The sequence below is a fragment of the Daldinia childiae genome (assembly GCF_008694065.1).
Source record: "Daldinia childiae strain JS-1345 chromosome Unknown Scaffold4, whole genome shotgun sequence".
In the NCBI taxonomy this organism is placed as follows: domain Eukaryota; kingdom Fungi; phylum Ascomycota; class Sordariomycetes; order Xylariales; family Hypoxylaceae; genus Daldinia; species Daldinia childiae.
In genome coordinates, this window is record NW_022984645.1 from 1,847,253 (window position 1) to 1,873,739 (window position 26,487).

A 26,487-nucleotide genomic window follows, 5' to 3' on the forward strand; every position below is an offset into this window, starting at 1 on the left:
AAAAGTCACTATTATCATTATCGGACAACTTGTAAATCAAAGCTCGGATCAATTACACGCTAATTTTATATATTAAATAATGACATTGATATGATTACGAAATCCTTTTTGCTAATGTAGTGAAATCCTCGCTATTCCTATTCTGTTTATTTTTAATCTAGATTCTCTATATTACTCCTTAGAAACAAAAACACTATTCGATACCTAAACAAGAACTCCATAACCTTCTTTTGTCTACGACTTTAAACTTGCTATAGTACTGTTACTGAGAGATAAACTTATCTGTTCAGATCCGTCGCTTGCTTAATTCCAGGTAGGTTGCGGTTGGGAGCTTACGTCGGGTGGTGGGAGAATTTTAACTGTAATACACTCACCACAGTTAATATCATCAATTATTCTAATTGTAGTCGGCCCGGTTATAGATTCAGCTTTGAGTTCGGGTTCGGGTTCGAGTTCAAGCTCACAGTCAGAAGCTTCCAAGTCAACACGGTAATTAGGCTTCGTAGTTCTCGGGCGTAATTTATACCGGGGCGACTTGGGTTCCGCCGTGGTCTCTAATAGACCCAACTTCGGCGAATGTACCTTCAGTGGTCTAGCTTTCGGCGAGACCGCCTTTGTTACCTTCCATTTACGGCTATCGTCAAGCCAATTAGACCTCTTCCGAGCCGCCTTGAGCGATTTCAAGATTTCGAATACCTCGGTGTTTAAATATCCATCCTTACGAGCTTCAACCCCTACTTGATATCCAGGACTCGACTCCTTCTCGTAAAGTGAAGTGCCTTGATAGTCTAAAGGACGCCATGCACGTGCTGTGTTGGTAGTAGGAAGCACCATAATGCCATACGATGCTAGGTAAAAATTGCCCCCTGTGTTAGTATCGTCAGGGGCCTTGAGGGTGCAAGCGACAATCCAAGAGTTGCCGTTCACCTCTGTATGTGTATGCCGCGCATAATAAATAGCCCCGTTTTCCGATGGCGAGAGTAGTTCTAAACCGTCTTCACTTGTGTCGAATGTGACGTCTTCACCACCTACTTTAAACGTGAAGGTTTCATCGTTATTCACCATGTCCATCCGAGGGAAGTCGCTATCGTGAATAGTATCATTGTACATAGCAGTAGTCTCAGGGGGGAACCGAGACTTCATCAAGTTCCACACAATTCCAGCCACGCCCTGTGCCGTATTGTTTAGCTCGGTCTCTCCGTTTATTTCCTCATCTGCATTCAACTTGATACAAGACGCAGCCAGTCGAACCTGGGAATCACTTTGTGGGCCAAAAGTATAGCCAACTTGGCAGAGCATCCCTGGGTCCTCGCGCGTGTCATCCTGATGACACTTGACAATTCCGTGGCACACTCTCATCATTACCTTTCGAAGGTCTTCGTCAGGTATGAAGTCACGAAGAACTACAAGAACGGTTTCTTTAGTTTCAATGTCGCGAAATATAACGCTCTCTTCTTGTGGTACGATATACTGAAGGTGAGTGTCAAAGTCCACGGTTTCCCAGCACAATCCTTCGTTATAGCGAGGATCCCCTAGTGGATTTTCCCCCCAATACTCCTGCCATTGGTGCCTTTCCTCAGGAGTTCCCGCAAAAAAAGGACGAGTTGGCGGCTGTGGCGATTCAAGTTTTGGTAGCTCAACTACCTTAACATTGGCAAGGAACTCATCTCTCTGGCTTGTCGACCAGTTCAGACCTAGATCGTCTATAAGCTGTCTATTAGCCATAGCGTCCACTTCTGTTCTTAAGAAATAATATTTCAAGTAGTATTAAGTATTAATACGCTTCGAATTTGCACAAAAATGGAGCCGTAAAGTCTGAGAACTCAAAGTCGATTAGTTGGTAGAGTAGATTATCTTGTAGAATAGGTGAATTCGTCTAATAGCACCCTGATAGAATCAACGTATTTATATGATTAATTGTAGAGGCATGTCCGGGTAAACAAGACCATTGTACTTGACTACAATAGTTCCGCCTTCTTTTTGCACCCATATCTCTTTACCCTTAGTATAACAAAGCCCGAGACAGAGACCGTTGTCAACGAACAATCATATTATTTCTTTAGGACAAGTAATATCCTGTACGATTGTTAGTATATACTGTAGGTTATACTTGTAAAGAATGAAAATGAACACAAACCTCCTAATGCCTTCTCGAAGAGCGTCCTCCGGAAAGGAATATACGAGGCGGAACCCGCCAGGCTTCGGAGCGTGGTACTGCCCTCCTGTTGACATTGCAACGCCTGCCTTCTCAAAACGTTGAGAAAGTAATTTTTCAGCTTCCCATACATCCCCATCAGTCTCCCCTATTGGTAAGAAGGGGGCTAAGTCAAGCCATATAAAAAGACCGGCATTCCTAAGTCCTTGTTAGACTGATGAAGCCATTTTGAATTCTAGACTTGGACTGCAATGTCACATACCCCTTTTTATGAAAACCGACACCTGCCTGATTAAGGAGATCTTCGGCTATCAAACGATTCTGAAGCAACAGATTTTGCGATTTCTCAAGGAATTTCGTCACATACGCTTGATCGTCAAGAAATTTGGCGGCGATGTCCATTGAAAATTGGGAGGGCGAGGAGAAACAACTAGTATCGATATAAGCACAATATGCTAGAGTTCGCGAATGATGATCTCATACCATATAGCTCGAGCTGCTTTAGTGAATTCCTTGTTTCGAGATATAAGACAGCCTAGTCGCATTCCAGCAGCGCCAAAGTCCTAACCGTAACGTCAAAATTCTGTCATATCGAAAGCGAAAAATACATATACTTACTTTTGACATGCCGTAAAGCACATGCACCTGAGCAGGATCAATGATTCCACTAGGGTCGATGGACAGTACAGAAGTAAACTCCTCAGACGGACCGTCATTTCGACGGAATACTGAGAGGGCGTATATTTCATCGCTTATTAGATGAATACCTTTTGATGCACATAAACGCATAAGCCCAACTAATGTCTCATGAGCATAGCATCGTCCTACACGATATATGAGCTATACGTTATCAGCTAGAAACCGAGTTTATCACTTACCTAGGGGATTATGAGGGTTACAGATGAACAGCGCTTTGATGTTAATGCCGCGTGCCTTCGCGGCTTCGAAGCCTGCCTCATAGGCTGCGACGCAATCCGGTGAGAACTGTTCTGTGTCCCCAACATCTACGTACTCTAGGATTGCGCTTCAGAAGCATAGGTATTAGAATCGGAGGTGAGATAGTCGTAGAAATGGTACCTACCCAGTTCTCATAGTCAAGTCCCTAGAGAAGGCTCCATAGACAGGCCCGCCAAGAAGGATAGCCTCCTGGTTATCAGGGTTGCAGGTGAGTAGCGCGCTAGCTTCGTTCAAAGCCGTTACCCCAGCCGCGAAGGTGATTTCCTCCGGATCGATTTCGTGGGCTGGTTTGAAGTGGGCGTTCAAGTGTTTTGCCATGGCGGCTCGCAGCCGTACCGTACCAGTATATCCTTCGCCATATGCGCATAGTTGCGGATCGAATTGGCTCTAAGTACCGAAGTCTTAGAAATATTTAGTTGAAGGCTTAGTAGACATGCAACTTACATGAGTATTGACGAACTCGGTCAAGTCTTCATGCACAAGCCACTAGATGCTGTATGAGTGTTTCCGCTATAAATAATCTACCTGTTACCGACTTACGTTTTCGGCAAACAAGAAGTTCACAGGTCCGGTTGGATTGCTCGAGGCATGGTAGTTGTTTAAGTCGCCATGGGCGAAGTAGAAATTCGCCCAACCTTTTCCTCTTGTAGATAACATTGTGGGGATGTAGGGACAGTATTATAAATGAGGCTTAGATGATAGGTTTTGAATATTGAACAGAAGGTATTTGATATTGGAGCCTTGAGAATACTAGTCGATGGCAAAGTTAAAATATAGGTAGTTTAAAAGGAAGATTCTATGGATGTCCGTTTTGGAGCGAGCACGGAGCGGAGAGCCGAAGCCCGCTTCGGCTTTTGATACCAACGCCCTTCGGGTGGATCCCGTATTTGATTGGTTCTAGATTGTTAATGATTATTAGAGTGAATTACCTATACATTGGAAGTTTTATTTATCTATAATGTTGAGATTTGATATCGACGTGTTAGAATATTATTCTTGGCTATAAATAGAATGAGGCTCAACAGTGTAGCTACCTACATAATCTACCTACCTGGGTAATTATGTACCCTGAAATTATACGAACATCAATGCTACAATAATGAAAGGGGATAGATTGAAATGCAGAACGATACTAGTAGCTACATACTCTTTCTCCTTCTAAGATGTTCAGATTGATTAAAATGAGTGATCGCGCAGATAATCTTGAAGTGGCGATCTCTTATGGCTAAATAGTGGTGTTAGTAAGAGCTATTAGATTGGAACCGGACGAATGTATAATCGAGTCGCCATAAGAATGAACAAACATATAAATAATAATATAAGGAAGTATTTAATATAACTAGTAGTGATACTATAGTTCAACCGGCAATTGGTCACTTAGTTACCTAGGAGGTAGTTTAGATGATCAACCATGAATAAGGGGTATTGAACTGCCCAGCTACTGTGATAATGCGTGGCTTGTGGGTCATGGATAGCAATGTTCTATGTAAGTTGCCCCCTATTAGTTTCTCTGTGGCGATTTTATATGGTGCATCCTAGGCTAGCATTGGTGTTATTTTTTCTCAAGTTCGATTCGGGTTTAATCAAAGCAGCATAAGCTAAGTGCCTGCTGCTTTTACATTCCGGAATTTCGTATGTGGTCTTTTGTTTATATGTCCTAGCAAAAAAAATCCAATATCTTTATTCACAAGTACAATTAACTAATCGATTTATTACTCAATTTATTGCGCTTTACTTAATTAGAAGTATTTTGGTACATAACAAATCACACTCGGTAGCTGCTTGGCTGTTGTACCTATTAGCAAATATCCATGTACATCAGTAATTTAAGAAACCTGATTGGAAGTCTTCTAAGCTCCATGTGGGTATAACTCCCGCACCATCGGACAGAGGAACGGGTTCTAGCGCCACTCAGCCCTAAAAGTTTGCGACGCTAAAAGTTATTCTTCTGCATGCGCCTCTGTACATAGTAATGGCCTAAATGGCCGCTATTGCCCCGAAAGTTTACCCAATAACGTATGCCGTTCCTTGCCGTTCCTGCCGTTTCCCCAGTCTTCTTCTGACCAGCCGTCCAGCCATCCATAGGGCAATTCAGTTTTGAAGCTCGGCGCCGGTGGTCAAGAAAATCGAGAGCAATCCGGTCGGTGAAACCCAATGATGTGATATATGATTCCACCCCGTTTTCTTTCCAGCTGCCAAGTGATAGTTATACTTTCAGTCGACTACCTAACACGACGACATTTCAACATAAACGGCACTCGTAATATCTCGGACCGAGAACCGTTGAAGGTTCGGTAAAGTCGAGATCAGCCGTTGAGATACAAGTCAAGTAAGATCTACACTTGAAACAACATGCACACGTGCCACTTCGCTTCTGATCTGCACTGGAGGGGTTCAGCTAGGTAAGTATTCTCCTAAGCTGGATAAATACAGTTATAACTTTGAAATGATTGGGTTTTACTCCAGTAAATACTTGTATGTGTAAATACTTATATAAGAGGTATCTAACTAGGTACCTTTAAAGTAAGAAGACAGGTTGTCATATCAGTTCATTCATCGCATTTAATAATATCTTGATCTATGTCAGGTCTAACTATACTAAAGTTAAGCATGTTAGTAACAACGTAGAAATAATTCAATTCTCGCGTCGATGGAATTTCCTAACAGCAGTCCGTTGGCTAATCTCCTCAGAAAGGCAGGTCTCTTATCTACTCCAGGTATAATTACGGCATCGTGCATCCCAGCTCACAGACCCTGGAGAGACCTGGCGGAGCTGAACCCTTGGATACTACTGGGGATCCTGCGTATACGTATTCTAAAGAGAGTTGATTGGTTTCTTGGCAGTACTTGGCCCAGAGCCTAGCATGGCTGCACGAATAAGAGAGGAATACTTAATACTTAGCGAGTATACTACGTGATAAGTAGGTAACCTAGGCAAATTTAATTTTCCTTTATTCCTCGCCTGCGTCGTATCTAATCTTGGCTGGACCACCTTTTGAATGACATGCATTAGGTAGTTAGAATGTACATTTTATCAATGACCTATACCTAAACCGGGATCCCGGTGGTCTTGGTTGCAATAATGTTACTAGATACTCGATCGCATCAACGCAACGACACAAACCCGGTAAACTAAACATCATAACATTATATAATTAATTGATTCCCGATTGATAACAACTTAATTGTCCGGCGCTTCGGCGATGAGCCGACCCGGCTGACCATCACGCGAACAGCGGTGTACCCCCCACTGATCCGACAATCAGGCCCCTTGTCGGAGAGGAGTTATAGCGGCTCATTTCCCCACCTTTGCCATAATACCCCTGTAAGCCATGATGACATAGGCCGGGTTAAGGTTACACTACCGTACGGTCATGGGAAATAGGTACCTTAGAATAGGTACCTGGACGCTGTAATGCATCTTCCTCTACAAAACTAATCTCGGTCGATCATCTTCATTCCTTTCCTAAGTTTTTTTCTTTTCTTTTTTTATTTACCTTTACTTACCAGTCTCTCGTCGAGGAATTGGATATCAGGTAGGGCATTTCGTTGCTTCACCCCATACTATATCGTTATATTTCCGACCGCGGAAAAAGGAAGACGCCATCGCGTGCGCACTATAATGATATCGGGGCCACTACACTTCCAGCAATCTTCTTATACCCTGTCCAGCATTCCGCTCTCTCAGCGGAGTTCACTGTCGTGCTCTCAATATGGCGGCAGCACAAGACAAGTCCCAACCGGTGTCTACACCACAGTCACAGAGAGCTATGAGTGATGAGAAGAATGAAGGCTCAGATAGTGACATTCGCGAAACTTTGGTCGAAGTCTCAACTGAGAACCAACTTATTCGCCACCTAGGTAACCGTCAGATCCAATTAATTGCCATCGGTGGCAGTATTGGTACCGCTCTCTTCGTGAGTATAGGAGGTGGCCTTGCCAAGGGTGGACCAGGAAGCCTTCTTATCGGATACACTATCTATGCTATTATGGTTGGTATGGTGAACAACTCTATGGCCGAGATGGTTACCTACATGCCTGTATCTGGATCTTTTATTCGAATGGCTGGCAGATGGGTCGATGAGGCTTTAGGATTCATGGCAGGATGGAATTTCTTCCTCTATGAAGCCTGTCTTATTCCCTTCGAGATATCTGCTATCAACTTAGTGCTCGGATATTGGAGGGACGATATCCCCCCGGTAGCTATATGTATAGCATGCATTGTACTTTATGCGTATGTAACCCTCCTTTAAACTCCTAGCTATTGTAACGTTAGATGACATTAATTAACATGTAATGATAGTGCTATCAACATTTTGGCCGTGCAATATTTCGGGTACGCGCATTGACTCCAATCCAACAAACCCCAGCATATCGTTTAGCATATCGTAGATTTATACCTACTCCACGACCCCGCAACCGCTCAGACCAATTACCTACCGTAATTACCTAGTATCTTTGCTAATCTAGATCGTTTAGTGAGGCCGAATTCTGGCTATCCAGCGGCAAGATCCTGCTTATCTGCATCCTATACACGTTCACTCTAGTCACGATGTGTGGGGGTAACCCCAAACACGATGCTTACGGTTTTCGGTATTGGTCAAATCCGGGATCTTTCGCTGAGTATATTCACGAGGGTGCATTAGGTAGATTTGAAGGTTTGCTTGGCTCTATCTTCTCTGCAGGTTTCACTGTCGTTGGACCTGAGTACCTTGCTATGGTCGCTGGAGAAGCAGAACGCCCGCGGACGTACCTCAAGAATGGATTTAAAACCGTCTACTGGCGATTCGCCGTCTTCTTTATCGGCGGCGCGCTCTGCGTCGGTATCGTCCTCCCTTACAACGACCCTGTGCTGAAGAACGCGGATACGGGAACCGCTAACGGCTCACCCTATGTCATTGCAATGCAGAACCTTGGAGTTGGAATACTTCCCAACATCGTCAACGCTCTCATGATCACCAGTATTTTTAGCGCTGGAAATGCCTACACATACTGCGCGATGCGATCCTTATACGGCCTTGCATGCGACGGCCAGGCGCCTAAAATCTTCAAGAAGACACTTAAGAACGGTATTCCAGTCTACGCCTTTGCGCTCGTCATGGTTTTCCCCTTCTTATCGTTCCTACAACTGTCGAATAATACGGCGCAAGTAGTGACGTGGCTTGCTACTCTTACACAGGGCTCACAGATGATCAATTACATTGTCATGAGCTTGACGTATATCTTTTTCTACAATGCGACTAAAGCACAGGGTATTGATCGCCACACGCTACCGTACTACGGCTATTTCCAGCCATACTGTGGTTACATTGGCTTGGCTTGGATGATTATCATCGAGGCCACTTTTGGTTACTCGGTATTCTTACCTGGACACTGGGATGTCGGCAACTTTTTTGCTTTCTACACAATGGCTATTGTGTCTTTTTGCACATTCTTCGGTTGGAAGATTTTCCGACGTACGAAATTCGTCTCTCCCGCGCAGGCCGATCTCATCTGGGAGAAGCCGGCCATCGATGCTTACGAGGCCTCGCACGTTGAGCCCCCGACCCGATTCCGCGACGAGCTGAAGGCCATGTTCCTTGGGAAGAGGAAGAAGGAGAACTACATGGGTGAAGACCCGAACTAGAAGTTAAGACTTGCGCTTCAAGATCGTGGCTTGGTTTGAGCGACGCCGGAAACGGCTAGTGGATGAAGTCATAGTTTTGGTATACGCTTTGTCGTTCTGAAGCTATTCCATGCAGCTACAAATTTTGAGAAATATTATGCCAAGCTTCCGTGTAAATAAATTGGAGATATGATCAAATTCAATTGCTAAGTTACAGTCCATAAGTGAAACATTCGTAAGAAAGATGAAGTTCATCAACGGACGGCCACGTCTGTTCCATCCAAAATGATATTAGAACTCGAGCCTTTTTATTCGAGATCGATATTTCTATGTGCCGCGTTACTTTAACTGGAGCCATGTTATGGCTAACATTGGGTTAGCATCTCAACTTATTCGCTAATATGGCCTTGTTGGATTAAACCGACATGCGGTGGTTTTGAAGGCGATAAATGGGTTAGCCTAGAACCTATCCAAAGTAAATAAACGATAGTATCTATAATCAATTAAATAGAACCTAAGTATAGTCTGTAAGAGGATCACAGGCTGCTAAGTTTATCAAATACAAACCCCTATTTCTATATTAGAAGGTAACGCCGAGAGCTGGTCATCACGTTTTCACGTACTCGATGTTGAAGGTTCCTCAGTGAGTTTTTGATAAGAACACCTATCTATAATTATAATTATAATTTCAATGCAAGGTATGATCGCTACTTAGAAAGGTTAATAACTCCAATTATGACTTATGCATGAATTTTCAAGTTCCAATTTCATTTTCGCTTCCGGCCGTGTATACCTAATCCAACAGTAAATCGATAAACAGACGCTCAGCTCATGAAGCTGTTGATGATGGTGACGACGGTTGTGTAGAGCATAGCAATAACTCCAACTACCATAAATATGATATCTCCAACCTTAGCTTCCCACGATGTTGCAACGCCTTTATAATGTAAATATGCTGGATAAATGTAGACCAGCGGGACACAAGCAATGGACCCGATCAACGCGACGAACCTGTCAAGGTTGGAAGCACCCACTATCGAAAATGCCCCGCACCCAATAACTATTAACGACCTGAACGCGTTCTTGATCCACTTCGTACGAGCGCTCTTTTTGCCCGAGTGAGAGCCAAATATTCTACCTTCAATGATGCGGATGGCAGGAAATAGCTGGACGGGAGTCCCAACAAGGACCGCGAGTGAGTAGAGGAATTGTACCGCATTGACAAACTTGCTGTCTTGGGGATAGTTATTGATGATTTCAATTTCGGTATTTTCGCCAAACGTAGCATAGCAGAGAGCGCCAACAGCAGTAAAAAGCACTGTTATGAGGAACATAACCATACCAAGAAGCCACTCAAAACGCTCTGGTTTGGTCATGGATGACTGGATTGGAAGAATGAGGCCGATGCCTTCAAATGTGAAAATAGCTGCCCCAATAGTTAAGGTGTACTTCGCCGGGTTGAAGAGAACGACACTTTCATGAATGCCATCGGATGCAAGGTGTGCAATGTCGTAGTAATAGATATAAGTTACACCAAGCAAGATGCAAGCATCTGCAAGAAGTGCAACAGGACCAAGTTTCGCTATGTTCCGTATAAACGCCAGGGGTATGAGAAGAACGAGCTGTATGAGAATTAAAGACGTGGGGGATAACGGACTGTCGCCGTGCAGAACAGCCTTCAGGAAAGAGGTCATGTTTTCGGCTACAAACACTATGCCAGCACAGACAAACCCCAGCTGCGACATAGTAATGGAGAATAATATCAATCCGCGCATAAACTTTCCTGCTACTGCGTGGCCGATCTCTCCATAACCGCCGCCGTACTTTGCCTTGCAGGCGAGAAGTAAGTGGAACGCCAACATGGTAACTGTGGAGACAGCCAGCATAGTCAAAGAAGAGAATAGAATTCCACCATTATTAAAGGCCTTGGGAAGAAACATGATTCCGGTTCCAATAAAAGCCTTTAATAGGGTAAAGAAAGTCTGTTTGGTGCTGGCGGTGGCGGAGCGCGGTGCACGCGAAGCTCTCCGTCGCCCGAGAAGTGGCCTCGTCTCACTTGGCTCTTCCTCTTCTTCTCCTTCTCCTTCTTCCTCGGAGAGTATTGCCTCATCGTCCGAATCCGCAAGATCTTCTCCAGCAAAGCTTCCATATAACTCTAAAAATTCAACGAAATTCCTAGTTACAGGGACCCTGGCAGCCCATATCTCGCGCTGCTGCGTTTGCTGTATAAAAGCTCTGCGGAAGCCTCCCGGGGCCAATTGGTCGCTTACAGTCAGACCGTCGGGCCCGGTTTCCCCTATAATATCTTGGGGATGGTGGAAAGTTGCAGCTCGCTTATGCATCTTGACCCGAGCAGCGGTCTTGAAGAGGTCTCGGTGTATATCACCTCCCTGGAGCTTTAGCGAGGATTCGCCCAATTCTTGATCTGTCGGGTCCGGGCTCGAAGACGATGCACCAACAGAGCTCCCGGTTACTCCATCGAATTCGGCCGAATATCCAGACGGGAGGTGTTCCGAGACGACTTGAGCGTCATGCTTGGATTGGTCTGATATCGGAACGTGGGCCATTGTGGACAACTTAAACGAAAAAAAAGAAGAAAAAAAAAGGCTGGGTTTAGATATTGTCTAAGCGTAAATGTACATGAGAGTCTTGCTATTGGAAGCAAACGGTAAGTATTCTAACCTATATTTTGATATAAATCTTGGTAATATGCATCTTAGACATTGGATCTTTATGATGAAACGATAGAAAGTGAAGCCGATGCATAAAGTGAAAGAATGACAGTGGCGGTTCTAAAGAATGGAAGTTTCCACTTGATGAACTCATAGAAGACGGTGAAACTTAAAATCCAGGCGTCGTATGGATCCAATCAGACCGACAACTAAAATGATGCCAGGTGGCGGCCCACGATATATGTATTCTTATTAGTCTTATTAGTCTTGTTAGTATCTTTTTACAGCGCCGGTTTGCGCCGGACTTCACCACTAGAGCCCGCTACAACTGGTTAGGTTAAGCTATTGCGGGGTTGGTTATATCAACATGACTGGCTAGAAAATTCTCGTAGATGCTGGCTAACTTTGTAGCGCCAAAGAGTTTGCCTTTTTAAACAAAAGCTACAAACGAATCACACATCAATGAGCACATCCAATCATCTTCTAAACGAAGATAGAAAATTTCTCGATTGGTCTAGTGGTAAGGATACCTGCTTGTCATTGAACAAGTTCGCAGGTGGCCGGGGTTCGATTCCCCGATCGAGAGCATCTTTTTGCGATTTATGATTGCGAATACTTACAACGAATTATTTTTTGTAGCCTCAAACCTGCTCGTGTCTCNAAAAAAAAAAAAAAAAAAAAAGAAAAAAGTATTTTAGTTTAGTTCTTATGCAATTAATGATCTATTATTCCTTTTGCTTAACAGTGCATTCCCGTAGTAGCACTAAGCGGTGTTTGTGTGTTGATTTTATCTCTTCCGCATACCCTTTCTCTGTACATTTGGCATTAGTCACTCCTAGTTAACCCCTACTATTTCTTCGTCATTACCTTCGAAATGTTTAGTTAAAGTACAATTGTTTTTACTACTATCTGGTTAAATTTACTTTCTACACCTCGATAGACATTCCTACCTGCCTTAGGAGCCAGATGTTACGATATTTACCTCAGAAAATCAGCTTGATTTCTCCATATTGAAGTTAACAAATTCAAGTCATGTTTGTGCCGTCTCGCCATGGAGCTAGCGTTACATCAAGTAAGGATATGATTACAATCCACTTCAATTTGCCCGTTCGGAAACGTTACTCTTTTACAGCGTTGCCTTGAGCACCTAGGTACCAAATAGTTGAATAATTTGTTGATATTTTTAAGAAAATATCTACATAGGAAGGTGAGCAAAAAATGGTTTTTATGATACGAAGCTACTTCTCCAAGTGATGGTAAAGAGAATAAATTAGTAATGTGCTGCCCAGACGATATATGAGTGCAGTGTAGCTATATATAAAGTTAAGTCCGCCGAATTGTTCAATCTCGGCGGACGAGAAAACATTAGAGCATTAGTATTAATAATGGTTGCCGGTATCCTAAATGAATCCGAAAGGCCAAATTGGCCGAGAATGACGGGATAAAAGCTAGTTGGCGGATACTATGCCTAATGGAGGGATTAGTAAACTTCAATGAGTGGAGTATTTCCGGTCACTAACCCGGATTTACGGAACCGGACGGACGAAATCATCACCATCTTGTTGCCGTAAGATGGATGCCATGTGCAACCACACCGTAGACATGCGCTTACAAACGAATATACCATTTGGGGGGGTTAAAGTAAACTCATGTAGACTATTTAAACATGAACATATGCCATAGTTGGAGGAACATATTTCAAGCCAGCAACACTTACACACTTACACCTATCTACAAGACTAAACTTTCTCAAACCAAACTACTTCAACTAGAATAATAGAAAATGCCTTCCTACGTGATAACCGGTGCATCTCGAGGACTCGGTGTAAGTACCTATGGATATACGGCCTAGTAGAAAAGAAATACTAAATCGTGAAATAGTTCGAGTTCTTACGCCAACTCTCTGAGGATCCAGCAGCAATTGTTATCGGGCTTGTTCGTGATAAAGAAGGGACTGAGAAAAAGGTATCTTCTCAGATCGGACGCCCCAACGTCCATATTCTCCACGGAGATTTGGATGATTATAAATCTCTGAAGGTAAGATAGCTCATTTTAATCAAGCACATGAGATAAACTATTAACATGGTGCATAGAAAGCAGCGGAAGATACCGCAAAGATCACTGGAGGCGCTGTAGACTATCTCATCGCTAATGGTGCTTTCCTTTCTTCGAAATTGGCTCTCCTAAGTCTTAACGACATGTAAGATTTCCTAATTCTTTTTAGGAGAACTCTCAGAGCCACTCACTAACGCGTCTCATTAAACAGGGCCGACGATCCGGAGGGTCTAGAGGAGGATTTTCTCAGGTCTTTCAAGACCAATGTAGTTGGAAATATCCATCTTTTCAACTTCTTTCTGCCCCTGATCCGGAAGGGGGAAGCTAAGAAAGTAATTTCGATCTCTACCGGTATTGCCGACTACGACTTAGTGAGGGAATTGGAGTATGATATAGCCGGGCCATACACTACGAGCAAGGCAGCTCTCAACCTCGCGGTCGTCGAGTACCATGCCCTATTGCACCACGAAGGGATTCTGTTCTTCAGTATCTCGCCTGGTGTTGTTGCGACGGACGGACAAAACGTCGCCACAGATAATAGTGAGTTATACTTCCCCATCAGCCCCTTACTCAAAATTATTTATGCTATCCTTTATCGTATTCGCTTATGTTTACTAATAATTTCTTAATAAAAGAGTCTGAAAAGGAGCTCGCAAACTCCGAAAAGATGTTTGCCAAATTCGCCAAATATGCACCTCACTTCAAGGGCCCAATAACCCCAGAAGAGTCTGTCAAGAAAGTCATGAAGGTTATCTACAATGCAAGCCTTGAGCGTGGAGATGGAGGTTCATTCGTCTCTCATTTAGGTACCAGGCAATGGCTTTAAAGGACAAGGTATATAGGTGATATACAAGTTTAAGCACGGAGAGCAGCCAGCACCTTTAGAAAGGTCGCGGACAGATAGAATGAAGGTAGGGGATATGTTCTTCTCCACACCAATATATAGGTACCTATTGGGTTATCCATATATTAGACCAATGTGTAAATTTCGATAGCCAAAGCCAACGTTTTTGCAACCTTTTACGTAGTAGTGAAAATAACGGTCCCTAGAAACAAATAGAGATGGGACCCTATTGCTTTGTGAAATGTTGATAGCTTATTCTTCACTAGCTTCGATCGGCCAGGGGCATTACCGAAATTAATAGAAAATATATCAGATATGTCAGTGATCTGACTCACGATATGGAACTTCAATTGCTCGAGAGAAGCTAGTCATGATAGAAGCGCGCTATGTAGTTAGAGCCTTCTAATGACCGACTTACTTGGTATAACAGGGACAGACTTGATTTTTTAGATAACTATTTGATGTGACACGTAGTATTGATGTAGTGATCTCACCAACGAAATAGATAATGATAAATGAAAAGAAATCCACGTGGTTAATAATGCTATTTGATTTATCATTTTCTCCTATTATATCGTCTTTGTTCAAGTTTGCCGAGGTCGCCGACACTGGCGTTATAAATAATTGATCGCCCAATATATAATAACTTCCTAAGGGATGCTAGAACTTTTCACTATGTCTCGGAAGGCTAGGTACAGATAGCATGCTTTCTTAAGCCACGTGGTTCAGCCGCACAATGACACAAAGGAAGGGGGTCGAATCATTATCTCATGAAATGAAGATTGTTAGCTTCAGTCTTTGATAAAGAGAGAGTTGTATCACGTGGAAATTACATTTATCAACAATAGCCTCTTCTAAAATTTAACATGTCAAAACAAATTAGATAACATTAATCAAGCGTTGATATTTTGTTGTAGCACAAGAAGCAGAAATCATGGATATATATGTGTGCACGCGAGCTGCGATGGAGTTGAGCAAGATGGTAGGCCAGGGCAATCCAGAATCAAACCTTCCCAACAACTTGTCACCGATATCATAACTGAGCTCGAGACTCTATTTTCTACGTAAACCCATAGCAGCAAGACTTATATCCAACATGTCACCCTCCAATTCCAGAGTATGTCACGTTGGTAAAGGGCAGGCGCGAAGTATGGGCGCAGACCCTGACAGCCAATCTCTCGTCGACGAAGGTCGAAGTGGCTATGACATCACTTGGAAAGAAGACAAACCACAACCAAGACCACGACCACGCCCGGGACCACGCCCAACCCCAACCCCGAAGCCGAAGCCGAAGCCAGAGGAAGGTTCTCAGACCGATGGGATGTGTACTCGAGATGATCGTCGACGTAAAGGTAAGCGAACTATCTTACGCTATTTCTAGGCAGCACATATTCCTAGCATTGCTAACAACTATTCAAGATTAACCTGATTTTTCATATCCTGGCTATGTCTTTGGTTGATAGACTAAGACATAGAGAGGCATTGAGGATAAGATGGGGCATCGGAAAGGGAAGGGGTATATCTAGCTTACTGGCTTCATGTATCTCACTAGGCCCTTGATGGTGCCCTATATGTAGGATAGCATGGAAGATAAATCTCTGAAAGAAAATGGAGGGAAAAAAAAAACCAACAGTAATATTTAATCACTTCTAACCAATTCACATTATAAGCAAATGTGGGAGTAGCTACATTATTAATACTTCATATTACTATTCTAAACCTAATATTTGAATTATGTCTTACGCGCACTGGGAATAGTACTCGTTCTGTAACGTGCAAGTTAGTAAAGCCCATATATATTTGCAATAATGCAGTGGATAAATGTGACATACCTGTTTCTGGCAAGTATACCCGCTAGCGCAAGTACTGCATCCCGTGAAGCCAGAGCCACCGCACTGGGCCCACTGCGCGACAGTACATCCCGAGGGAGAGGTCGGTGTCGTGGGTGCTGTGGTCTTGGTGGACGTTGCTAGTGTTGTGGAAGCAGGTAGCTTCGGTGTTGTTTGAGAGTCACCGCCAGAGCTAGCTGCCGAGCAAGTGAAAGGATCAGGGCCTGACCATGTCTATGTTAGTGAGTGTTGTTGAGCTGCTTAAGGTAGATACATACCAGGGATAACGTATTGGCTGTTCTTATCCATGGAGTAGATGTTGATGAGGATGCCCGGATCATTCTGCTTGTAAATACCGGGGAGGCTATAGGTTGTAGGCGTCTTTGTAGCCGAACCTCCTGAAATATTGATCTGTGCGCATTCCATGTACAGCTGAACACCCTTACTGGATCCAGCGGCGTGAAGGGCAATCATTTCAGCACGGAGGAGGTATTGTCCATCTGGTAGACAGTCTGGGATCTTAATCGGGTGCTTGCCCTCGTTGTTGATAACCTTCGAGGTACCCCAGACTCCGTTGCTGTAACCATCTTCCTGAATCTTGAACCTAGTGAATAGTAAGCATTATACCTAAATTTATATTCCAACTAATAAGCTCTAACTTACCAACCATCGCCGTATCCCTTGTCAGTCGTTGCATCGCCGACTTTCTTGAGGTAGGCGAGGGTAGGTCCCAGATGGCTCGCTTCCATCACATCACCGGGGCCAGATGTCAGCGTGTGCCTCCAGATAGCATTGACTGTGGAGCCAGCTTTGACGTCGATGATCTTGTCAGAGGGCGTAGTCGGGTTAGGACCGCCGTTGCATGCAACATCGTTAGACGTTACGTCGCTAATAGGGCCATCATAAGATGGCGTTCTTATGCCGTGAGATACTGGATTCGTCACACCATTTGCCTCAAGTTGAACGAAGATCGTGTGAGCGCTCGCCAGACTGGCGCTGGCAATAGCAGCCGCTACCAAAGAGTATCTCATTTTGTAAGCTCAAGAATATCGTCCTACTGCTGAGATGAGGGTTCCTGTCGATCTTGAAAACTACGAATGAGAATCTGGGGTTGGAGTCATCTATAAATAATTAAGAGGGTTACTATTATGGTTATTATGGTTATGCTAGAGGTGCTGACCCCGGAGTCCGGACGGATCACACGGTAGCAACTGGCCGCGCGACGGCGAAATGCTATGGTAGGGTATCATCAAAGAGCCAGTATTCTCCTCCAATAGTTAGCGATGCGGAGGCTCCGAGCAGAAACAGAACGGCCAAAATTCCATAATCATCCTAGCGTTTCTAAAAGTTGTGGTGTGCTGGGGTGAAAACTAGATGCCACGAACGATCGGCGGAGGTTGCGCATCCGGATCTATTTTCGGCAGGCCCCCTATTAACAAGCCAGGGTGGTAGCGAAGACCGCCGCGAAATCCCGGCTCATGTGATGCTAGGCGAACTCTAGAAGAGCCCAGCAGCTCGGGAATAAATTGGACGAAGCCGCTCAAGCATGATCCCCAGACCATAAGCTAGTTTGGTCGAGATTCCCGTCCTGTGCTAGACAACGTCACCAGATTCTTGTTTCTTGCCAAGCCCCAACCAAGCCGGGATAGCGGCGCGAGATTCAGCTGTGATGCGAACTTTTCAAGCTTGAGATTCGGAATCGTGTCCCGGATCGGCGGATTATTGATCGTGAAGGATGACATATCTGGTAGCCTCATATTTTCAGCTAAATATCTACCAAAGTAAATGAGTTCAGTCGTAATAATTTCATATAACTGCATCGATTTATTCTTGGCACGTCTAAATTGCGGACAGAGTCGCTCGACCTTCCTCTGTTTAATCCCTGTTTAGTTCATGCGGGGGCTTTTATTTCACGATCTTACAACTCTAGAAGCAACTCATCAATTTCATCAAGTGAATAGGAAAGTTCGTCAATAAGCCCTACTTCAAACCACGAGCTCCAGAACTAATATTGTCTATTGTAGGTACCTATGTTAAGTATATATGATGCTATTTAAGCACTTATTTGGGGATGTTCTTAACTACAATAGCCTCAAGTTCAGCAGGGCTCAACTCCTTGATACCTAGCAGCTCATTGTCAAGCTTCTGGAAGCGGCCTCCATATCCATCGCTCCAAATCGCTACCTTAAGAGTCGAGATAAAGACGTTCGGCGTGAATGCGGTCTTGTTCTCTTCCAAGGCCTTCTGCAGTCCCTCGTCAAGCGACGTCACGTTCTCCTTCCACCCGTCTGCTCCAACGTGTTTCTTGAGGATCTCTTCTATCTGCTTCAGACTAATAACAGCCTCTTGGACATAGACTGGGCGGTTTTTGGTTTGCTCAGGGTTCCTGAGTACGCCTACTACAGCCTTTCCAATCGTTGACAGTGTTGCAGCTGAAGTGGTCTTGTTGCCACCGTCTGGTAATTCGATAGTACGGTTTTTGACGTCTGCGAAAAACCCGACACGGATCGCCCAGTCCAGGAAAGCACCGTTAAGTACTGCAGTCCAAGTCAAGCTACTCTCGGCAGCAGCTTTCTTCAAGGCTTCCTGGACTTCGACCTTGGGTTTGTAGCAAGGTAGCTGTGATGCCTTCTCGTTGAAAGTGTCTGAACCAAACTCAGATGGAATGAAGCGCTTCACTCCCGCCTTAGCTGCGGCCTCAATAAGAAGGACCTGTGAATTCAATGCAGGGGTCGTGATAGTCGCAACAACAGCATCTTGCCCTTGAAGTGCTTCCGTTAGAGAATCGAGCGAGCTGTAGTCAACCTCCTTAACGGTAACATTTGACGGCCAAGTATGAGAGCTTCCCTTGCGAGTTATTACGGTAACTTGGAAACCCGCATTCAAGACTTGTTCAAACACCGGTGCTCCGAGATCTCCGCTGGCCTACATGATGTTAGCAGGGATGAAATGAATATAAAAGATTCCATTGTAGTCGTCCTGCTCACTTACACCTGCAAGGGCGACCTTAGTGATGGTAGTCATATTGATTGATGGATTGAGGAGAAGCTAAGTTAATTGTTTTCTTATCTAGAGCCTGAGTGTTGTTGTTGTGGATGAAGAGGAAGATATTTTTGATTTCATCTTGGATGAGAAGATGGCTTTATATTTACATACGTTCCATCCCATGGACTATCCATGATGGACTATCATGTTTTGTAAGCATTATTTCTAATATGATTAACTAGTATAATAGCGCCATAATGAGTTCTGATGTCGAAGATTGTATTTGAAACGATTCACATATAAGCAACATCGAAGAGCTTCACTGATGTATCATCCCACATTAGCCAGATCTGCCCACCTAGGTGACCCTTTAAATCACCTTCACCCCCACTTGGTAAAGGCTTCATCCCACATCCCACATTTTAATCCCACATTATCATGACTAATATGTGTTGGCCGGTGATATCGGACTACTGTAAGTCAGCTCCGATATCTCCTTCATCGCCATCAAATCTCTCTCCCATTCCACATTCCACATGCTTATTCCAATCCACACATCCACATATGTCTAGGTGGGAGAACTCATAGCATCGCGAGAATATCCCTGCCGACGAGGGGCTCTACGGAATTATTCGATATCTTAGTTTCTCGATCAAGTTAGGTCACTAGTTGACTTGACGTGTATTAGTCCAGTCTTGTTTTGTTGGCCTGTGTGAGGACAGGGGGCGGGTGTACAAGTGGAATGTCTCGATATGTCCTCGTTACCAAAAAGTTGGGAATGCTCGTTTCCTGGGTGTGACAAACGCTTTGCTAGAAAGGAACATCTAAACCGACATAAACTAGGCCACAATCCAGAACATCAGTATAAATGCCCCGTATGTGGGCGGCGCTATGCACGGAGGTATGTACATCATCTTTAGCTTATTGGCTCTCCCCGCCTCAACACAGTAAATCATTTTATGATTTAGGTATATTGCTAATATAGATGTTAGCGATGTGTTTAAGAGACATGTAAAACAACATAACCCAGATGTTTCTCAGACGCCAGACACAAGAAGGTGAGTGACACTTAGGATAGCTCAAGATTATCACTTACATGTTTCGTGATTGATTTTTAGAATATGTTTGCCCTGCGGCGAACGGAGCACCCAATGCGATGGGAATTCCCCTTGTGGAGCTTGTACTTCAAGTTGGATAGAGTGTCGTTGGATTAGTTCCGAAGACCATCATGGGGCTAGTACTGAACCTGCGATCGTGATGCCAGCAAGCGGTTCCAGTCAAACAACATGGCTTCCACCAACTCCAGAAGGTTGGACTTCAGGACCATTCTCGGCAACACCCTCATACTCAGAAACTTCAAATAACTTGAATTTTGTTCGTGAAGAGCATGGCACTCTGGAACCAGCTGGCCTGGTCCATTCTACATCAAATCCTAGCACAGTTAGATTTGAACCAACCCACTCAAATACGTCGAATGTTACCCATATGTCTCTTCAGCAGACGTCGCCTCCAACAACGCAGCCTCAAACGACTTCTCAATCACCTAGATCTGCCGTAGTGGCAGATTCACAGACTTATCTGGATGAGAACTCACCCAATGCAGAGAGGCTTGTCGAACTTTTCTTCCGAGAAATTCATCCGTATTGGGCTATCTTACACGCGCCTACGTTTGAACTGAAGAAGACTCCACCGGTTTTATCGGTATCCATGATTATATTGGCTAGCTGGCTTGAAAAAGGACCAGACCACGAAAAACTTGCTCCTATTGTCTTCGACGAGGTGGCTCGGATTCGAATGGTGTGAAAATTTGACCCTACTCTGGATTCCTCCCTTCTGCGACTAACATCCACCACCTAGGTCCCCCATCCGCCGTTACATTTATTACAAGCCGTTTTACTTTATATTGTTTACGCAACATGCATGTTGGTATGTAAATATGTATACATCTTGCACCATATTTACCTAATATTAATATTCATAGACTACGGATGGTATGGTAGCAAAAGCCCTCAACCTCACGGGCCTATTAGTATCAACCTGTCGGTATCTTGGCGTTTTTAACGGCCAATATTCATGCCACGAGATGAGTGGCCTGGCTAGTAGCTGTCCGTTTGTTGCTTGGCGAATACAAGAACAACTAAACAGGTAGTCTATACTTCATCCTAAACATATTTCAAATACTAACGATACGATTCATACTCAGACTTGCGTTTTCCGTTCTTCGCGTTGACGCATATCTCAGCATGCTCTTGGACCACCCTCCTTCAGTGCGCTATCAAGAGTTATGGATTCCTCTTCCCAAATCCTCTCAGTTATGGGCTGCTTCCAACGAACCAGAGAGACGCGAACTCCAATGGAACGAACCAGCAGGTCGCGAAAAAGCACTCTTTTCATTCTTCATGCGCGATGCCCTTAATCCCAACCGCGGAAAGTTGCCGTATTGTCTTACCGACATCGACTACCACCTGAGCACTTGCGCAACCCAGACAACCATCTGGGAATTCGCACGAGAAGCCCACAGTTCCATGTCAGACGAGCTTGCAGAAGAGATTAATCCTGGCATCTTCGTCGACATGGCACACCCACACCTAACCCTCTGGCGAGACAAGCGCAAGCAAGACTGCTCCCTTCTCGAGCAATACTTTGCGGGCGACCTCTACGGAACCGAGTATCTCCTAGCTCCGCTCACATTCACACTGATGTACATGTCCACGCTGAAAATGTTTGCTCCGATGAACGTCCTGCGTATCAAAGGGCATTACTACAAATCGCGCCCCGGCGCCGCAATCCCAACCCGCAAGCCCCAAGCCCACCTCCTAAGCTGGATATCGACCGGATGTCCCCGTGCCGCGCTCTGGAACGCCGCGCAAGTCTGCCGCATCTTCACCATCGAGTCTGCCCGCACCGAGTGCGACGTCAGAAGCGGAATTACCTGTCCCCTTCTGCGCACGCGTCTGCGGCTTAACCCCCTCCTCATCCCTGGCGTGCTCATGAGCGCCATCGTAGCATGCTCCTACGCGCGTCTAAAGGGGCGCTGCGCGAACTGCCGCAGCGACGCCGACTCCCCGGGAACTTCCTCCTCAAATACTACTACCAACGATGAAGTAATCGACCTATTCGAAGCAAAGGAGCAGGACGAGGCCTTCCAAGCGTGGAAGAACCACGGGACGCATGTCCCGTACTGGGGTGGGATCTGCGGTAGCGAGCGCGTGCGAGTCTGTAAGTGTCAGCTCTCGAGTCTCGCGGCCTGGTTCCGCAGTGCGTTCGCGGATGATGAGGCCGCGGAAATGGAGTTTGTGCTTTTTCTCGCGGAGCTGAGCGGCGAGGCAAAGTAAGCTTACTTTCGATAACCATAAGGATGCTACAAGATGGATAGGAATGAACGGGGTAGGGAGTTGCTAATAATTCAGAGGCGTGACGAGAATAACCAGAGGAACAGGGTTTGAACTATAATATCTTACCGTGATAAGAAACAAACAAATGCCGACCTGTAACTAAATACCCGGTGTTGTATTGGAGATGATAGGTAGCTTCCCGTTACCCTTTTGCAAGCCCGTTCAGGTTTAAAAATTATCACAATAAATTTGCGACATAAACGTTTATATGCCACTTGTATATCAAATCAATAATTCGCAATTCACCACTTTAAAGAGAACATGCTTATGAAATACATGCTGATTTCGAGGAGGGCGTCCTTTAAGAACGCATAGAACTAATATAACACTTCGCAAAGGCAACTCGCATTCGAATACCCTCTCTGAGAGCTGAACAAAAGCGCCCTCGCCAGCCTTTTTCTCCCCCTTAACGCCAGTGATAAGCCAGATACGATACCCGATCACCTAGTCCAAAGGTACCTTAGGTTCCCCCCCGTCCATAGGCGTCCTTACTAGGACTAACCAGAACCAGACCTGAAATATCGAAGCAGCTCAGTGGAAACTCCACCGTCGACAAGTTCGTAATTAATGAGCCTCCTTCTCCATAGCCTCCAATTCCTTAACGACAGAAGCCTTCGTAGCGATCTTCTTCATCTGAGTGTCCTCTAGCTTCTCGCCCACAGCATGTCGCATTTCGAGGTCCTCGATTGCGCGGATCTTTTTCTGTAAGCTGCGCAGTTTCTTGGATGCGGGATTCTGGCTGCCGGGCGAGAGCAAACCGTCACCAGTGTGCGGTAGGGATGTTTGGATCTGCGGCGCAGTCGGTGGTGCCTGTCCGTTTTGTTGCGTGTTGCTACGATTACGTCCCTGGTTGTTACCACCCTGAAAGTTATGTCGCGAGCGACTCCGATCATGTCTCCGTTGGTTATACTGTTGGCCGCGGCGCTCAGGACTGCGTCCCTCATTTCCAGAACCGGGACCTTGGTCCCTAGCTGGAGGCGCCAAACCACCATTCTCCCTCCTTTCTCCGTCCCTGTTCTCGGGGTCTTTGGCCTTCTTGTTGTTTCTCTTTTTCTTGTTCTTCAGGGCAGCCTTTGACAAATTGTCGTCACCATTAGTACCATCAGCTGGCACTGCACCAGGAACGGTGCGTGCACCAGATTCAAGGAATTCTGCACCAGGAACTTGGCGACGCGACCTCCCAAATCCGTTCGGACCCACGTTCTGAGCACCGTTGCTCATCACATGGGCGGCACCTCCCTCGTCCTCTCTTCTAAAGTGAAGCGGCGTTGACATGCCTCGAGCACCGGGAGGGCGGTAAGCGCCAACAGGCTTCGACGGAGTCTTCACTGTGCCCAGGTATGCGATAGCCGAAGAATGGGGGGTGGGAACCGGGTGTAAGGGGTCGCCCTGGGGTAGATTCTCCGGTAGAACTGGTCTCCAAGTCACGTTATAGAGCTCTACCATATCTTCATGGTACATGATGCCCCCACCGACATGCCAGATCTTAACACCATTATCAACACGGAGGCGTGGGGACGTTGTGGCTGTCATAATATATCGGCTGTCAGGGCTCCATTGGCACACACTAGGATTGCTACTCTCGATGGTGCAAACCTTACGATAATCTTTCTCCAGATCGTAAACGTCAATTTGACCAGTCAGGTTGCCGAATCCACCAACCAGGGTAAATCGACCAGTTGGCGAAAAGATGATTGTGTTCCGGGGAGCAATAGAAAATGAGTGAGTGGCGACCGCCCTATGATTGAAGATTGTGGTCTTCGCGGGCATAAAACCATAAATCACACCAAATTCTTTACCATTTGGAGACCACGACACATCGTGAATCGGCCCTTCCTTATCCAAGGTTACACGGGCATCAAGGGAGCCATTAGCGGAAAGGAGATAGAGATTGGTTTCTCCATAATAACTCTTGTTCGATTTATCAACATCTGTTTGTGCCAGCACAATCAGGCTCGTTCCCAAGCTATTCCACTTGAGCTGAACCTTATCGCCCTTGAAGAAAGTCTTCTGCGAAATCGAGTTCGTGAACTGAGGAACGTTGTAAACTTTAACAGCAGCAGGTTGTCCCTATATCGTATTGTCAGCTTCAAGTCAAGTGAGAAATTAAAAAGGACAAACAAACCTTTCGCTCAGGGATGAAAACCGCAACATTGTAGCTTTGACCAGGAGCAATAGCAAAATCGACTACGCCTTCGACTCGAAGCTTATCCCATACTTTGCTCAGATCATTGCTTTCATAGAACTGCACTTCGTTGGTGACGAGACGGGCGCAGAACTTTTCATCAAAAGTATATTGGAGATTCCAGCCGGTCTGGGACTTTTGAACAAACCGTCCTATGGGTTGCTTCTCGACATCGTCGGGGAGGTCTTCGACAGTTCGCCAGATCTTCAAGTTCTTTGTCGCATCACCAGCCTCGTCCTTGGTAGGGCGTTCCCAAGTACTGAAGAAAGAACCGTGGGGAGAAAAAGCGACGTCGAAGACGTTAAGCATAGATATGCTAGTTAAAGCATGGCCAACAGATGCATCGACAATGCAGACACATTCGCTGGACACCCAGGCTAGATATCGGCCACAGGGCGAATAGACACAGCACCGCAAGTTCCCTTCGGGTTTAACGAATCCGGGGAGAGGCTCGTAGACAGGCGCAGCGTCGGTAACGCCGATAGCCTTCTGGGTTCGGTAAGCAAACTGCAATGGATTCGCCATGACTAGTCAAAGTCACAGAAAAAAGAGGTGAATTGCAGGGGTTTTCAAGTATTGTTCTTGTCGTTAGTATGAATATTCTCTTGCCCAAGGACTCGAGATATCAGGCGGGCGTGGGAGGGAACCGAGTAGATTTATCAAAAAGCTTTTCTCAGTTGACCTAATAGTGGACTCGATGGTGACAGGCTACCCTAAATACCAGTTAAAGATATTAAACAGGTTAATATCTCGGTGGACTCGTATCAAGTATATAATTTGTCTGGTGGGTATGATGAAAGCCTGCAAGAAAGTCGTAATGAGCCAGCAGAGAAAGATGTTGCTGCGCCGCGATAAAGCTTATGGCCTTCGATTGGTGATGCAGTTAAACTTGTCGGAGGACCAGATTTGACACCTCGGATAGGGCACGCAGGGGCGAAGAAGTAATAAAAACGGCAAGAAGAATAGAAGGGAACTTGACAGGTCACCCAGAGGCAGGAGATTGACGAAAGGCAGTGGGTGGACTTGACCGTGACGGAACGGAGCTTGAGTGGGCTGGAGAAGAAAGAAAGGGACGAGGTGAAAGACGAAAAAAATAAAAATACAAGCGAGTCATGACTGCTGCTGACAAGGAAATTTCTGCCATGTACCGGACTTACTTCAGCCACAGTTTAACTTTAAATAGTTAGCGGCATTGAGGTCCACTTAGATTCTTTTCCCACTTCCAGCCCACTTCCAGCCCCATGATCGACGGGCTAGACCTAATACCTCCTACCCCCGTAACCCAATCGGTTGGCAGCTGCCTTTTTGTATTACCCAAACTTCTAATTTGAGACCAGGAAGAATACCTACATGTAGGTATGTACTTCTTGAACTTAAACTAACTTGTACTATATTTACTAAGTACATGTACTAGCTGTCTAAAATTAAACCTCTAGCCCATACCTACCTAACCTATGCAACCGTGTAGACGATTGTGGCGCAATATCCTTAACATACCAACTAACACGCAGCTCCTTAGGTAAGTCCATTAGGTATAGTACTTATACAATGTGTCAACAACTATGGCACATCTTATCTTATGAGGTAGGTATACTATGTGTAAGTACCTAACCTACCTAGGTTGGTAGTTACATAGTATGTTTGCTTTGTTCATTAAATCAGATGACAGAAGAAGACGACTAATTGAAAGTCATGGGGCAACTACAAAATTGCCTTCATCTTATCCCAAACTTATACTTGCTTCCTTAGCACAAATTCATCCTAAACGTGTAACCTACTTCCTGTAATTTTACGTTAAGTGTGTA

At 45.1% G+C, this 26,487-nt stretch overlaps 8 protein-coding genes across 8 annotated transcripts; 3 read left to right on the plus strand and 5 right to left on the minus strand.

Annotated features, from left to right (window-relative positions):
• Window positions 1-303: 303 nt before the first annotated feature.
• On the minus strand, window positions 304-3,769 carry GL218_04818 (1-aminocyclopropane-1-carboxylate synthase-like protein 1; the record flags this gene model as incomplete). The annotated part of the gene is made up of 10 exons (XM_033581443.1): window positions 304-359; window positions 465-1,741; window positions 2,138-2,353; window positions 2,418-2,585; window positions 2,639-2,718; window positions 2,774-2,979; window positions 3,034-3,179; window positions 3,237-3,499; window positions 3,557-3,598; window positions 3,653-3,769. 10 exons carry the CDS (start codon window positions 3,767-3,769, stop codon window positions 304-306), a joined length of 2,571 nt encoding a protein of 856 aa, XP_033435537.1.
• A 3,056-nt stretch (window positions 3,770-6,825) lies between these two features.
• Window positions 6,826-8,738, plus strand: GL218_04819 (General amino acid permease AGP2; the record flags this gene model as incomplete). Its single annotated transcript, XM_033581444.1, has 3 exons — window positions 6,826-7,346; window positions 7,416-7,448; window positions 7,592-8,738. The coding sequence occupies 3 exons, from the start codon at window positions 6,826-6,828 to the stop codon at window positions 8,736-8,738; spliced, it is 1,701 nt and encodes a 566-aa protein (XP_033435536.1).
• An 803-nt stretch (window positions 8,739-9,541) lies between these two features.
• GL218_04820 (Vacuolar amino acid transporter 3) lies at window positions 9,542-11,284 on the minus strand (the record flags this gene model as incomplete). The annotated part of the gene is made up of 1 exon (XM_033581445.1): window positions 9,542-11,284. One exon carries the CDS (start codon window positions 11,282-11,284, stop codon window positions 9,542-9,544), a length of 1,743 nt encoding a protein of 580 aa, XP_033435974.1.
• A 1,888-nt stretch (window positions 11,285-13,172) lies between these two features.
• Window positions 13,173-14,270, plus strand: GL218_04821 (uncharacterized protein; the record flags this gene model as incomplete). Its single annotated transcript, XM_033581446.1, has 5 exons — window positions 13,173-13,214; window positions 13,271-13,426; window positions 13,483-13,589; window positions 13,656-13,984; window positions 14,080-14,270. The coding sequence occupies 5 exons, from the start codon at window positions 13,173-13,175 to the stop codon at window positions 14,268-14,270; spliced, it is 825 nt and encodes a 274-aa protein (XP_033435938.1).
• A 1,757-nt stretch (window positions 14,271-16,027) lies between these two features.
• GL218_04822 (putative endo-beta-1,4-glucanase D) lies at window positions 16,028-17,148 on the minus strand (the record flags this gene model as incomplete). Its single annotated transcript, XM_033581447.1, has 4 exons — window positions 16,028-16,054; window positions 16,121-16,341; window positions 16,396-16,721; window positions 16,781-17,148. 4 exons carry the CDS (start codon window positions 17,146-17,148, stop codon window positions 16,028-16,030), a joined length of 942 nt encoding a protein of 313 aa, XP_033435972.1.
• Window positions 17,149-18,178: 1,030 nt separating this feature from the next.
• GL218_04823 (uncharacterized protein) lies at window positions 18,179-19,141 on the minus strand (the record flags this gene model as incomplete). The annotated part of the gene is made up of 2 exons (XM_033581448.1): window positions 18,179-19,042; window positions 19,109-19,141. 2 exons carry the CDS (start codon window positions 19,139-19,141, stop codon window positions 18,179-18,181), a joined length of 897 nt encoding a protein of 298 aa, XP_033435973.1.
• A 2,204-nt stretch (window positions 19,142-21,345) lies between these two features.
• GL218_04824 (uncharacterized protein) lies at window positions 21,346-22,437 on the plus strand (the record flags this gene model as incomplete). The annotated part of the gene is made up of 1 exon (XM_033581449.1): window positions 21,346-22,437. One exon carries the CDS (start codon window positions 21,346-21,348, stop codon window positions 22,435-22,437), a length of 1,092 nt encoding a protein of 363 aa, XP_033435977.1.
• Window positions 22,438-23,061: 624 nt separating this feature from the next.
• Window positions 23,062-25,207, minus strand: GL218_04825 (Eukaryotic translation initiation factor 2A; the record flags this gene model as incomplete). The annotated part of the gene is made up of 2 exons (XM_033581450.1): window positions 23,062-24,567; window positions 24,623-25,207. The coding sequence occupies 2 exons, from the start codon at window positions 25,205-25,207 to the stop codon at window positions 23,062-23,064; spliced, it is 2,091 nt and encodes a 696-aa protein (XP_033435978.1).
• Between the last annotated feature and the right edge of the window lie 1,280 nt (window positions 25,208-26,487).